The 13,326-nt window shown below is 49.1% G+C and overlaps 1 protein-coding gene across 1 annotated transcript in view; it reads right to left on the reverse strand.

The window, feature by feature from the left end:
* LOC115307565 (voltage-dependent N-type calcium channel subunit alpha-1B-like) overlaps nucleotides 1-13,326 on the reverse strand; it is an 82,225-nt gene that overhangs the window by 14,756 nt on the left and 54,143 nt on the right. The window contains exons 7-10 of the mRNA XM_029960601.1: nucleotides 12,033-12,089; nucleotides 11,250-11,324; nucleotides 9,281-9,337; nucleotides 5,415-5,624 (exon numbers count right to left, since the gene is read on the reverse strand). Of these exons, the coding sequence (XP_029816461.1) occupies nucleotides 5,415-5,624; nucleotides 9,281-9,337; nucleotides 11,250-11,324; nucleotides 12,033-12,089 (399 nt within the window). The remainder of the gene's footprint in view (nucleotides 1-5,414; nucleotides 5,625-9,280; nucleotides 9,338-11,249; nucleotides 11,325-12,032; nucleotides 12,090-13,326) is intronic.

The raw sequence follows: 13,326 nt of genomic DNA on the forward strand, positions 1-13,326 counted from the left end.
GGCAAGGGAAGGTGTTCTCAGGCCATAATGGCTAAAATATTGTTTTCAAATAGTGTGTTCATCAGAAAAGACACACTCTGGGTTTTGGTTTTAGACAGACATAAATTAAGGAGCCACTTAAGGATCCCTGCAGCATTAGCTGGAGAAGAAAGGAGTTGCTTCATGAAGGGAATCAAAAAAGGCCTAATTGGCCCCAAAGACATGGTTCAATCTTGTGTAGCAAGGGAAGGCATTCCCAGGCCATAATGGTTAAAAAAAACGTTTTCAAATATTGTGTTCATCAGAAAAGACACATTCTGGGTTTTGGTTTTAGACTGACATAAATTAAGGAGCCACTTAAGGATCCCTGCAGTTTTATTTGGGGAAAAAAAGGAGAGTTGCTTCATGAAGGGAATCAAAAAAGGCCTAATTGGCCCTAAACATGTGGTTCAGCCTTACATGGCAAGGGAAGGTGTTCTCAGGCCATAATGGCTAAAATATTGTTTTCAAATAGTGTGTTCATCAGAAAAGACACACTCTGGGTTTTGGTTTTAGACAGACATAAATTAAGGAGCCACTTAAGGATCCCTGCAGTTTTATTTGGAGAAAAAAGGAGAGTTGCTTCATGAAGGGAATCAAAAAAGGCCTAATTGGCCCAAACACATGGTTCAATCTTGTGTAGCAAGGGAAGACATTCCCAGGCCATAATGGCTAAAAAACTGTTTTCAAATATTGTGTTCATCAGAAAAGAGACACTCTGGATGATAATCATGGGTGGCTTCATGAAAAATATACTTTTATAGGGAGCTGCAGCTTATTTAACCCAAGGTCCCTGTTTCAGTGAGCAGTGTCCATGTGCAGCATGGGAGAATTCCTATTTGGCACTGGAGTCCTTTCCATCCAGAGAAGGAAAATCTCTGATCGAATTTGGGGATAATTACAGGGCATAAAGTATGTCCTGTTATCCATCACAGCACAAGAATTCAAAGAATTTCTCATCAGCTCTTTCAGGCAGACCAAAGAAATCCCAAGCCTCTCTCAGAAGCTCCTACAGCTCTTTTTCCAAAGCAGTTGTAGTGATGTGGAATATCAAGCAGGGAAAGCTAATCAGAACAATTCAAAACAGAAAAGTTAAAAGAAAAGACCAAGGGAAAAATAAATCAATGCAAGACCCGGAGGCTTTTACCAACCGTTCTTTAAGTAAAATTAATTTGTAATGTAATTAAACTTTTCCCCAGAGGGACAGGTATAATTGAATTAGAGGTGCCTGGGTAGAGTTTCAGGATTTAGAGGATCCTCCCAGACTTTACCACGCTCCTCTCCCGCTGCTGCCCTTCACAAAAAGCCTCCTCAGTTCCTTTCTAAGCACCTTCCACGAAACAACACAATTAGAATTTATTTCTCTCTTGCTCTCCCCCAGCCCAGCCAAGTCCTGCTCCTCTGCAGCGAAGTTTTCTCCTCATGGATTAACTTTAAAACCATTTTTAAACTCTGTCACTCTTACAGTTAAAGGATTTTGCCGAGTATTTCCAGGAGCTGTTTAAAATCCCCTGGTTTTGTGCTACCTTGTTCTGCTGATATCTAAGGATCTGAGCACAAATCTTGGGCAGAACAGGGTTTTCAAGAACTCCTCGAGGGCTAAACCCCAGCTGGGCTCCCTCGAAATGTGTGTGTGATGCAGAGTTATTCCAGCAGGAGAGAGAGGAGCCAGCTCCATCATTGCAGTAACAAAACAACCAGCCCAGTCCCACACATCTGAAGGCCTAAAATATTCCCTGAATTCAAAATTGAAGGTGAGATTAACAGGAAAGATGATGCTGTGAAAACTTTCCCTCAGGAAACTGGATAGAAAGCTGTAGGTCATCCCTGACACAAAGACAGGCTTGAATGCAGAACCACAGCTCGTCATCCTGAAATTTGGGAGGGTTTGGAGGCACAGGACACTTGTAATTTAAGAGGTTTGACTTAGAGGCCATTTCAGCAGACAATTCTCAGAAGTTCTTAGGTCTAAAATTACATTACAATAGGTTTCTTCCCCCAGTTTCCATTACATTATGGATAAGACAGACCAGGGACAATCCTCTCCAGAATGAACCCACAGTGTCTCTGCTTCATCTTGGAGAAAACTTATCTTAAAAAACTAAACAAAACCCAAACCAAACAAGCAAAAAACAAACAAACAAACAAACAAACAAACAACGCCACAGCAAAAAAAAAAAATTATCTGATGTGTGTTAGAATTTCCAGGAGGGCCATTCATGGGGAGATTTAAATAAGATGTTAAGGAAAGATTGTTTAATCAGAGGCTGGGGAGGCCCTGGAACAGGTTGCCCAGAGAAGCTGTGGCTGCCCCATCCCTGGAAGTGTCCAAGGCCAGGTTGGAGCATCCAGGGCTAGAGGAAGGTGTCCCTGCCCGTGGCTGGGAGTGGAACTGGATGATCTTTAAGTTCCTTTCCAACCCAAACCATTCTTTGATCTCTGGCCTTTATTCTCTCTGTCACAGACACTAATCCTGTACCACCCTATTTAAAGACCTGTTTAATACTTAAACCTGTACAAGAACATCCACAAACCCTCTGATTCCTTGGATATTGTGGGTTTGTCTGTGACCCCCCTCTGTGCTGCCCCTCCCCAGTTCCAGTGGTGGTCCCATCACTGTTTATCTGCAGCCACTGATATTTCTGTTAGTGAATTTAAGGGATTGATTTGGGAAACACCTCTCCAGACCTTTCCAGGTCTTACAAGGAAATCATCTCACAGCGGTGCAAAGACAAGCCCCAGGAAGCACCTCTGGCTGGGGGGATGCTGAGAATTTAACTCCCGAGAAATCCCAAGTTTCTTTGGGGATTCTCTGACTCTTCCATTCAATAAAAGGCCGTGGGATCCCTCACTCTCAGCTCAGTGATACTCCAACACCAAGAAATTAAAGTTTGCTGCCCAAGTGTTTCTGGAACCAATTGACATTGCAGAGCTCCCAAAAAAGGCACACACCCCAATCCCTGATTCCAGGCACGACACTATTTCAATGTTCCCTATTTTTGTAGCTTGGAAGCCTCATTTGTGGCCTCTGTCCCAGATAAGTTTCCCACCTGGAGGTGCCTCTTTAATTCTAATGGACAGAAAGCTCCTTTCCAGCTCTCCCAGGAACTTGGAGTAGAATTTGCTGGCTCATGGATCTCTTTGTGTTCTCTGAGAAAAGTCACTGCATGAGGTGCTCCCAAAACTGAGTCCTGGAAATCTGAAGCCCTCTTTTTTGGAGTTGAAAGGCTTCAAGTGTGTGGGGGGTTTTTTCTAGACATTTAGGCCTAATTCAAGAGGAAATCCTAATCCTCAAACTTCTAATTACTCTGCCAATCTGGCTTATTAATTCCTCTGTTAAATTTAGGTAATGAATAAGCAAGACTGACTTCTCTGTATAGTCTGTCTCTCTTTTCAGTCTAAATCTTGCCAAAAAAAAAAAAAAAAAGCCAAACCCAGACTTGAAAGAAGTTCCTGTTCTTCTTATGTATCTCTCATTATAGCTCCATTTACCTGATGATATTAAATATTTCAACAAATATTAATAAGGACATTTTTGATGTCAGAGCAGTTGGTATTCTTGACCTTTTAGGTCTATTAAAAAAAATCTTCAAAAGTTTGCTTCTTTGTAATAAGGTAAGACCCAAGGATCTGAGGCAGGAAATATTTAAGTCTGTAATTTAGATAGAAATCAAGGAAAATTAGGCAGATAAGTATCTTTAAATATCTAAGCTGAAATGATTAGACTTTTTGAAATATTTGGGGTTTTTTTCCTGGTCTTCTGTTCTCCTGTTTCAGAAGTTTTACTTCACAAATTCTGCTCTGGTCTCATCTCAATATCAAGTGTTGAACAAAAGGATTTGTTCCTGGCCATTTTACAGAGGAAGAAGTGGCCAAACAAATGGCTCTGACTTCCAGAAACAAACTCCCATCCCTTCCCTTCAGAAGGGAGAAGTCTCAGTGTCCCACTTTCAGGGTCACCACGTTCTCTCCTGAGGAATTTCTACAAGTTTGACAGGAATTTTTGGGTTTTAATTTTAGGGTTTAAGTTTTCTAGGAATCCTACCCTACAACCTTCATCAAAATACACAAAAAGGCCCATCCTCCACCTTCCATATTTATTTAAATCAGGTTTTGTGAGCCAGGCTGTGACCCCAGGGAAGCACTGGGAGGTGTGAAGGCTGTGAAGGCAGAAAGCCTCCATTTATTATTCATCACGAGACAAAGCCAGATGCGATTTTCAAACCACAAAAAAATCCCCTTTCAGAAGCACTTCTAAACTCTCTGAGCAGAACTGGCAGGTGACCACAGGTGAAAATAAAAGCTGTAGCACAAATACAGTATCATTTTCTCTCTGGTGTCGTTTCCATCACGTATTTTCACAGAGGGCACCGTGACATCCCTCCCCCTGATCACACAGTGAGGAGGGCACACAACAAAAAAGGATCTTCTGTAAAGTTGTAACCTTTTAAAGACCATGCCAGTCATCACTGAACCGTGGGGAATTAGTGTGGGGTTGTATGAGCACAGACAGAGGTTTTTGTCTCACATGTGGTGCTGTCCCAGGGACACCAGAGCTGGCAGAGCTTTGTGTCCCCAACAGGAACCACCCCTGGAACAGATCAAAGTGGCAGCAATTTGCAGTTCTCTGGGCAGACACAGGTTGGGCAGAGCAACCTGCCTTTCCCCAGGGAAAAAAAAAACCTCCCCCTCCTTTCTGTCTGACACAGAACAAATCCTTCTTCCTGCAGGATTTACATCTGGTTGAAGCTGAAGTTTGAAATAACCTTTGGGATATCGTTCCCATCTCAAACCAACACCCTGCCCTGGGGGATCTCTTCTGAATTGTGTGATTGAATGACTGGAAACATGATTTGAGAGAGAATTGGGATTGTTCAGCCTGGAGAAGAGAAGCTTTGGGGTGACCTATTTGTGGCTTTCCAGGACCTCAAGGGATCCTAAAGAAAGATGGAGAGAGACAATTTGCAAGGGCCTGGAGTGACAGGACAAGGGGGAATGGCTTCCCACTGCCAGAGGGCAGGGTCAGATGGGATATTGGAAAGGAATTCTTCCCTGGGAGGTTGGTGAGGCCCTGGCACAGGTTGCCCAGAGAAGCTGTGGCTGCCCCTGGATCCCTGGAAGTGTCCAAGGCCAGGCTGGACGGGGCTTGGAGCAACCTGGGCTGGTGGAAGGTGTCCCTGCCCATGAGTTGGAATGAGATGATCTTTAAGATCCCTTCCAACCAAAATAATTCCATGATTCTGTGACTTATGAATTACTAGAACCACTGACTAAAGCATTCCTGAGCCTGTGCTGAGGTGACCCTTGGGAAGCTGAACCCCAGAGCTCCCGGGGGGGTGCGCGAGCACCAAAAATGTGGATTTCCTCAGGGGAAAGGTGGAGCTTCCAGTACTCACAGAGGGCAGTGGTGAGCTTCTCAGGCTGGTCATAGTGCACCATGGCCACACAGAGGGTGTTGAGGGCCACCACACACAGGACAATCCAGTAGAAGCTCTGAGCCTTCACCATGCGCCGGATGAAGAACCGGAACATCTTCTCTTTCCTCCTGAAGTAGGACGAGCTCTCGTTCTTCCCGCTCTTCAAACTGGCGCGGGCGAAAGGAGACCCTGGGACAGAGAGAAGAGTCACCACACCCCACCCTGGCAGGCAAAAGGCTGGAGGGCATCTCCTGGGCACACAGAGCCTCTGCCAAGCACCGGGAACGCGGCTGAGCAGAAAGCTGGGCACGCTGGCCACGGGCTGAGCGAGGGCATCTGGCTTGGGATGGTGCCATGAGGGATGAAGGCTGGGGTTTTAAAACTTCATGAGTCAATGAATCAGTGCCCAGCTCCGCCATCTAAAGAAACTGGGCTTCCAAACCTTTGGAACAATCCTGACTGCCCCAGTTAAACTCATCACTCGGGCTGGAAGGACAGGAAGCACCGGGCACAGTGATGGTTCTGCCCGTGGTGTGGAGCACGTCCTCATGGAGCTGGGACCTGGCAGCAGGAAAGCTGGTCCCTATTTCTCCTGCTCCAAGGACCAGCCCTTACTGCTGAATGGAATGAAGTCTCCTTATTTCATTCTCCAGCTGCTTGTATTTCCTGAGCAGAGGCCTCAATCTGCCTCCCTGCATCAGATTTTGGGTGCAGCTACTCATTTGTACCAATTCTGCCTAAACCAGATGTATTTCCACTCCGGTCTGAAACCCTGGAAAGAGCCAAATGTTTGAACAATAGGAAGCTGATGGAAGAAATTCTTTCTGCTGTTCAAATGAAGGATGAAAGGGCAACCTCTGGCCAGTGCTGAGCAGGAGAAATCAGCACAGGTTAGGAGTAAACACATGGAGCCATTGGGGTTCCTCTGCAACTGCCACAGATGCTGTTGCAAGCAGGGAAAATCATGATTGTTGCTGTCCACTAGTTGTGTCACGCTCTGCTGGCCCTCAGGACCTTTTTTCAAGCTGATTTGTGGCAGGATAATACACTATTGCCCTTCCCCATCGTGGGATGGAGCATCCCTGCAGGAAGGGCTGAGCAGGACACATGGGCCTGCCTTGGACCAAGCAGATGATTTACATGGAGATGGCTGAGCTACAGGAACAAAGTGTTCTGGCTGCAGCAGCCAAATCTTGGGGTGTGAGCACCTACATTTCAGCATTTGGAAGGGGCGGGAATCTCACCCTGTTTCGTGCTGCAATAACATCAAACACAACACCCATAGAAAGGATGAAGCATCCAGATGTGACAGCAGCAGGTTCTCCAAGCCTCACAGCTCCACAGGAGCGTGATGGAACGTGAGCCCAGTGGAACATGAGCTCTCCACTCCATGGCCCATTTCTGGCCACCCACCAACACATAGAGCTGCCCTTGGCCAGGCTCTGAACAAAGTCCTTGCAGAAAAGCTTGATGTGCTGTTCTGTTAGTTTGCTAATCCTGCCTTTGGCAGTTTAAAAAATAAATCACAGTGCTCCTCCATTGCTCTAAGACAACAAAAAGAGCTCCAGTTTAGGATTTAGGCTGCACTGCTTAGCAGGTAGAGAGCTCTCAGATATTCATGCCACTCTGTACTCCCAGATTTGCAAGGGAATAGTCTCATCTCCTCCACTGATCTTTCAGAGGAGAAAACCACTTTGTATTTAAGCTGATCTAACATAGAAAATATCCACTTCTCTGGGCTTTGCTGTCTGGGAATCCAGACAAGTGTCCTGTGTCTGGGACAGTGTGGAGGGTGGGAAGGCAGAGAGAGCAGCTGCACACTTATTAGTGTGGAATGAGAGGCTGAGAGTTGGGAGGAGAGAAAAGAACAAATGCTAAGAACAGCTCCAGAGGACACATTGGGAAGTGTTCAGCACTACAGAGCTTTATAATGCAATTATGAGGCTCCTTGAGGTGCTTGTGTTGGAATTCAAGAGCCAACGGGCAGTGAGAGCCCTGTCAAAGCCTCTCCCCCTGGTCTGCACCTTCCCCTGGCACTCAAGAATGATGCTGCTGGTTCTTCCACCCTCCTTCTGCTCCCACCAGAAGACATCGCAGAAAACCAGCCAAGAAACCCCTTTGCTCAAAAAACATATTCTTTATGCCTAATTGCCCACGTGCTGTGATTGTTTGTGTTCTGCAGAGCCTCAGCCTCTTCAGGAGCCCGTGAAGGAGCTGCTTCATCCATCTCTCCTTCTCTGTCTCGTTCCATGGATCAAAATCAAAAACACTTTTCCCAAGTGGGTGAAGCACTGCTGTTATTTTCCCTGCCATATGCTCCTGAGACAGTTCCCAGCTCTGCAGCAGATTATTCACGAGCCCAGATGCTCCGTCATCCGTTGCCACCTGAAATGCCTGAATTCCAAGATCTGTTGGCGTGGCATGGGTGCCCAGAGCCTGGAGGGACTTGGATGGGAATGCAAAGAGCTCGTAATTATTGCAACCACAGACAACTGTTCCAAAAATGACCCTTCCTTGTTATCCATGCAGGGATCCTGGGGGAAAAAAAATAACCGAACCAACCCAAAAATGCACACAGGGGCTGCATTTTTGCCCTCTTTCAGCAACAAGACTCTCACAGGAGTGTCAGCAGTTTAGGCACAAAACCTGCAGCCTGGGGGACCGTGGGTGATGGTGTCAGGAACATGCCAAGCAACATTCAATTCCTGCAACCAGGTCTTGGTTTAAAGGGGAAAAAAAAAAATCCCAGCAGCAGCTCTAATCCCTTAAAACCTTAATGCCAACTTTCCAAAGGGCAGTTGAGGCACTCGTGCTTTCAGAACTCTGCAGACACAGACTCTGAAATGAACTGTTTGTGCCGCTGCTCTTGTGCTCCCAGGATTTGCTGCTTGGTGGGAACTGGGCTGCCAGGATATTTCTTTGGAAGATAATGAGAACATCTGCTGCTCCAGCAGCAAAACCATGTCCAGACTCAAACAACAGGGCCAGGGAGAAGCAAAATACCCAAGTGCAGAGCAGGCAGGAGATGTGCCCCCAGCCAGGGAGGAGCAGCCCCGGGCTGAGAGGCATCTCTGCTGGTGTCCAAACAGCTCCCTGAGCTGGGGGCTGTGGGCTCAGAGCCTGCCAAGCCCTGCCAGCCCCAGACCTGCCTCCTGCCTCTCCACCTGGCTGTGTCTCAGGAGGGAATCAGCTCTGGGAACTGCAGGACAGGCAGCAGTCTGGTAGTCCTGGTCTGCAGAGCTGAAGACTCCACATGCTGCACAGGGCAGGATGCACTGGAGGTGTGGGGGTGACTGGGTGCACACTGGTGTGTATCTCCACATCTGGCTTGAAAAACGTAGAGAATTTCTTTAAGATCTTCTCCTAAGGCAAAAATGAGGGAATTGGGGCCACTGCCCAGCGTTTCCCAGTAATAACTCACACAGCAAGGGCTGCAAACCCACCCCTGTGCATCGGTGGCAGATGGGACTGTGTCCAGTTCCTCCAACAAAGAGCCTTAGCAGTGTCCTTGGACAGATTTGGGGTTCATTAGCATGAACAAGCGTGCTCCAAGCAGAATCCCGGGATGGGTGGCAGAGCAGGGATTCTCCCAGCGCCGGGCAGGGCTCTTGGAAAGGTGCAGCATGCAAGAGCTGAGCCAGGCAGCGCAGGGCAGAGGGTGAAGCCACGGAGCCCTTTGCTTTGGGAAGTCGAGGGGACTTCTCCTTCTTGAAACCGCAGCTTCTGGAGCAAAGGAGCCTCTCAGAGGAAAGATGGCATGGACAGGTTTGGGTGGAGATCTGAACCTGGGGCAGAGCGAAGCCGGTACTCACCAACGGAGCAAATGTCTGTGAAATGGTCCTCACCTTCTTCTGCATGAATCAGGTCGTTTTTGCTCTTCTTTATTGCGGCTCTTTTCAACACTGTGTGCAAATTAAAGAGAAAATGCCCCGTGAGGATGCAGAGTGGATTCTCTCTCCCCCTCCCTTCGCTCTCCAGGGCCAGCATTTCCTTCCCAATGCCAGCTTAGAGCTCTCACACAAGGGAAAGCCGGAGCAAACCGGACAACCTACAACCTTGCAGGGCCCAGTGCTTCGGTGTCGGGGTCCTTTAGCTGTTTGACCTTCCAGATCTTGAAGGTCTGCCAGGAACGGGGCTGGGCGCTCCCGCTGCCCCCAGCAGATGCAGGAGGGTGGGGGAGTCACTGCAGCTGCTGGAGCTTTTAGCACAGCAGAAAGGCTGGCCAGGGTCACTGGATCTTTGTGAGCCCCAGTGGGTGAGGAGATGAGTGCTTCCATCCATTAAAGCCATTAATGCTGTTTACAGTGGGCACCATTAAGGAGTCAGCATTCACGGGCTCCGTTTAAGCACCGAGCAGTGCCTGGAGGAGCAGAAACGCTCCGAGAGAAGCAACTGCCACAAATCAGGGAGCAGCCTCTTAATAGCACCCAGTGTACAGTCCCTGCCCTCTGGGGCTGCTGTGATTCTTTGAAGACACGCTTCTCCCAACAGCATCTTTTGTGGGGAGGGCAGACATCCCTACAGTGTTTTATTCCGACAGGGAAAGAGACCGGCAGCCTAAAAGGCTGGGAGAGCTCTGCACTGTCCAGCCAGTGCACGAGGGGTGAGGCAGGAACTGTGAGGACGCCGGTCCCATGACCACCTACCTGCAGAACCTCGAGAACTGGCAGAAAAAGATACGTTGATACAGTTTGGTAACAGGTTCAAGACATACAGTAACTAAGCACCATTTTCTAGCAGCAGTAAGACACCCCACGGTGTGGTGATACAGACTGGTCAGAAGGCACACACAGCAAACCCACACACTCTGAGCCACTGGAGTCTCCTAGAGAAGATCCCCTCACTCTTCACACGGATTTCCCTGACACAGAAATGGATGTGCTGCTTCCTGCACGGCCAAGGCAAGGGTTGGTTCTTTGGTCGCTTCCAAACACCCAGAGCATCACCTGGGTTCGGAGAGGCTCCAGGAGAAGAGGATGCTCTGAGCCTGTGATCTGGATCCAGGGGGTTTTTTTGGCAAATAACCACTTTTGCACCTTTCTTCCCCACCCAGCTCTAGGCTGAATCCTCAGTCCCAGCAATACCAGCTTTTGGGTCCTCCAGGCTCCATCTGTCCCAGTACACTCCAGCATATCCAGGCCATTCCCAGCACTGGAATGTAACCTGGGAGTAAAATTTTACAACACTCCCTGGCATGAATTGAGCAGCTTCTTTATCTTCTCCCCCAGATAACTCCTACTTGTGTTTAGCAGTGTGCCATCTCTACAGGCACCCTGGATGCAACAGCCCTCTGTTTTGGAGACTGTGAGAGGATTTACCAGCATAGACATGGGCTGCTCCACACCAGTTGCTTCAAGGCTGGGAATGTTGCCGGGCTCCTTTAGTTTAGCAGGATAGAAGGAGCCTTAATATCCCTGGGTCTTGGCTTGTCCCCACCTCTAGTTTGCTCACACCACTCAGCTTTCCGGGCTACCCTTCCAGACGCTCAGGGCTAAGAGCTGCACCCACGTGCTGGACGAACTCCCCCAGCGCACACGACCCACACACACACACGAAGACTGGCCAGGCACACCTCGAACCCTGACCTCCTGCAGCCCCAGCTCTTCCATCCATCCCCGAGTCCTCCCCAGGTGCAGGTCACCAGGCTGGCCAAGGCGGACCAGCAGCCGGGCGCCCGCCGCCCCGAAGGAGCACAGGGAGCACAGGGTGCAAAACCACCCGGGAGACACCCCCGGTGACCTGGGCACGGGGGGCTGTGGGGTGAGGCTGCCCCGCTGTGCCGCCTGAGCCCCTGGTGATTTGCAATCCACTCACTGTTGTAGCTGCTGCCGCTGCTAGTCTCTGCCGGTGCCGTGCCTTGGTGGATCGGCCCTTCCGAGGCGGCCCTCCCTGACAGTGAATGGGAGGAGAAAAAAAAAGAGGAGGGAAGAGGGAGGGGGAGGGGAAAGGAGGAGGAGACATGGGAGGACGAAAGATGGTCAGAAAAGGGAGAGGGAAGAATCTTTAACTGAACTTTGACTGGCTGGCGCGTTCCTACGAGCTCATCGCTCTCGGAGGCACAGGGAGGGCAGGTCCTGTGGCCTCGCTCGGCTCGGTCCCTCCAGCCTGGGTCGCACGTTGGAAGGTAGGATCACCACACCCTGTTATGTCTTACTGCTTACAGCTAACAGGGGTCTTAGTCTCTTTGTCAAATCCGTTTGGAAAACCTCGGTTTGGAGCCCTGCCTTCTCCTGGTCAGCGCGTTCCTCCTCTGGCATCCGCTCTGCAGCCTAATCCCCGCCACGGCCTGGGGGTGGGACACGGCCAGCCCCGCTTGGACAGGCTGACGGGTGTCCCTGTGGTCCCACAGGCAGCGTAGGGACCGACCCCAAGGGCAGATCCCCACCCCAGGGCGGTGTCACAGGACTGCTCATCATCCACCTGCAACCTCGAAAGCACCCGATACGGGCGAAGGGACTCTGCAGCCCCATCTCTGCCAAGGGCATGCAAGAGTGTGTTCCTCACACCCTCCTGGGCACAGTGGAAGGCCGTGGCACTGTCCAGCAGCTGAACCTCTCACGTATCACAGGAGGAAAACGGCACAGCAAAGGGACCTACCGTCCAGAGGAGATTTCTCTTCTGCGTTCTTGTCTTCCTCCGCCAGCATGACCTCCTCTGGAAAAGATAAAACAGCAAGGTTCAACCTCAGGTTTATCACATCCCTGCTCTAAAACCAGCTGCCACCTGCCTTACCCCTTTGTATCACCCAGTTACACCCAGCCTGGGGAGGAGAGGATGGCTCAGAACACTGTGCCCCTCTTGCTCAGGGGAAGGATGTCAGACAAACCACTGGGAGATGCAGCTCTTCCTGCATGATATTCCTCTTCACAACCACCCACCCAGTCCAGTTTCTCCACCCAACTATCATCCACAAGGGACTTCTGGACGCCAAGAACCTTCCTTCAGACCCAAGAAAGCCACAGGGTGGTCCCTCATGTCCTGTCACATGGGAGACACCGTTTGAGAAGTGAGAGATGCTCCACACCCGTTGCTGCTCTTCTGTCTCCATCAGCAGGACCAGGACTCAGCCCAAGGGTAACAGATCTCTTGTGGCACAGGGTGAGACAAGCAGGGCCAGCTGCTGCATGTCAGCAGTGCCACATCTCAGGAGACACAGTGTCACCAGAAAGCCACCACGTCAAATCTTTGCCCAGGTAAAACCCACAAGGTCCCAGGGGGGAGCTCTGCTCAGCACAGTTCAGGCTGTGCAGTGCAGGAACACCATCCCTGCTTTCCACTCATGTGTGATCTCCAAAATACAACTTTATACTTCCCTAAAGTAAAAAAAAAAATCATAAAACACTGTAAAAACCAACCTCCCAAAACTGAATGATTTTTATCTGAGTGAAAGACAACCAAGTTTCCTGAGGTTTCCCAGTGCAAATGTCATCACCCAAGGCAGTTTGCGGAACACACCACGCTGTGCCAGCACTGGAGAAACACTCAGAACCACAGATTTTAACTTGCTGCTGGAAAAACTATGTGAGGATTTTCTAAAGGACAACCCAAAGCAAACAAAACATCGAGTTGGAAGCTGGTGATCTGTACACTTCCTTCTATTGTTATAAATGACAAAATCCTCCATGTGCTTGGCACGGATATAATTTGACTAAAACATCTGATGCTGTGCTCCCACAAAATTTTGCTTTAAAGTCCATTTAAGCCGGTCTAGATTGAAGGGTAACTAAAAAAAATATAGAGAATAAACACAAACAAACCACAGGCCAAACATCAAAGTGTGTAGCTGAGAGCTGTCTAGAAGAATACTAGAGGGATCAGCCTTATATAAGCCTATATAAGCCACACAAGCCTTATATAATCTCTTTATTAATCATCTGGGAGAGAGAGTGAA

This window comes from Manacus vitellinus, unplaced genomic scaffold, assembly GCF_001715985.3.
Source record: "Manacus vitellinus isolate BGI_N305 unplaced genomic scaffold, ASM171598v3 scaffold_27_pilon, whole genome shotgun sequence".
In the NCBI taxonomy this organism is placed as follows: Eukaryota; Metazoa; Chordata; class Aves; order Passeriformes; family Pipridae; genus Manacus; species Manacus vitellinus.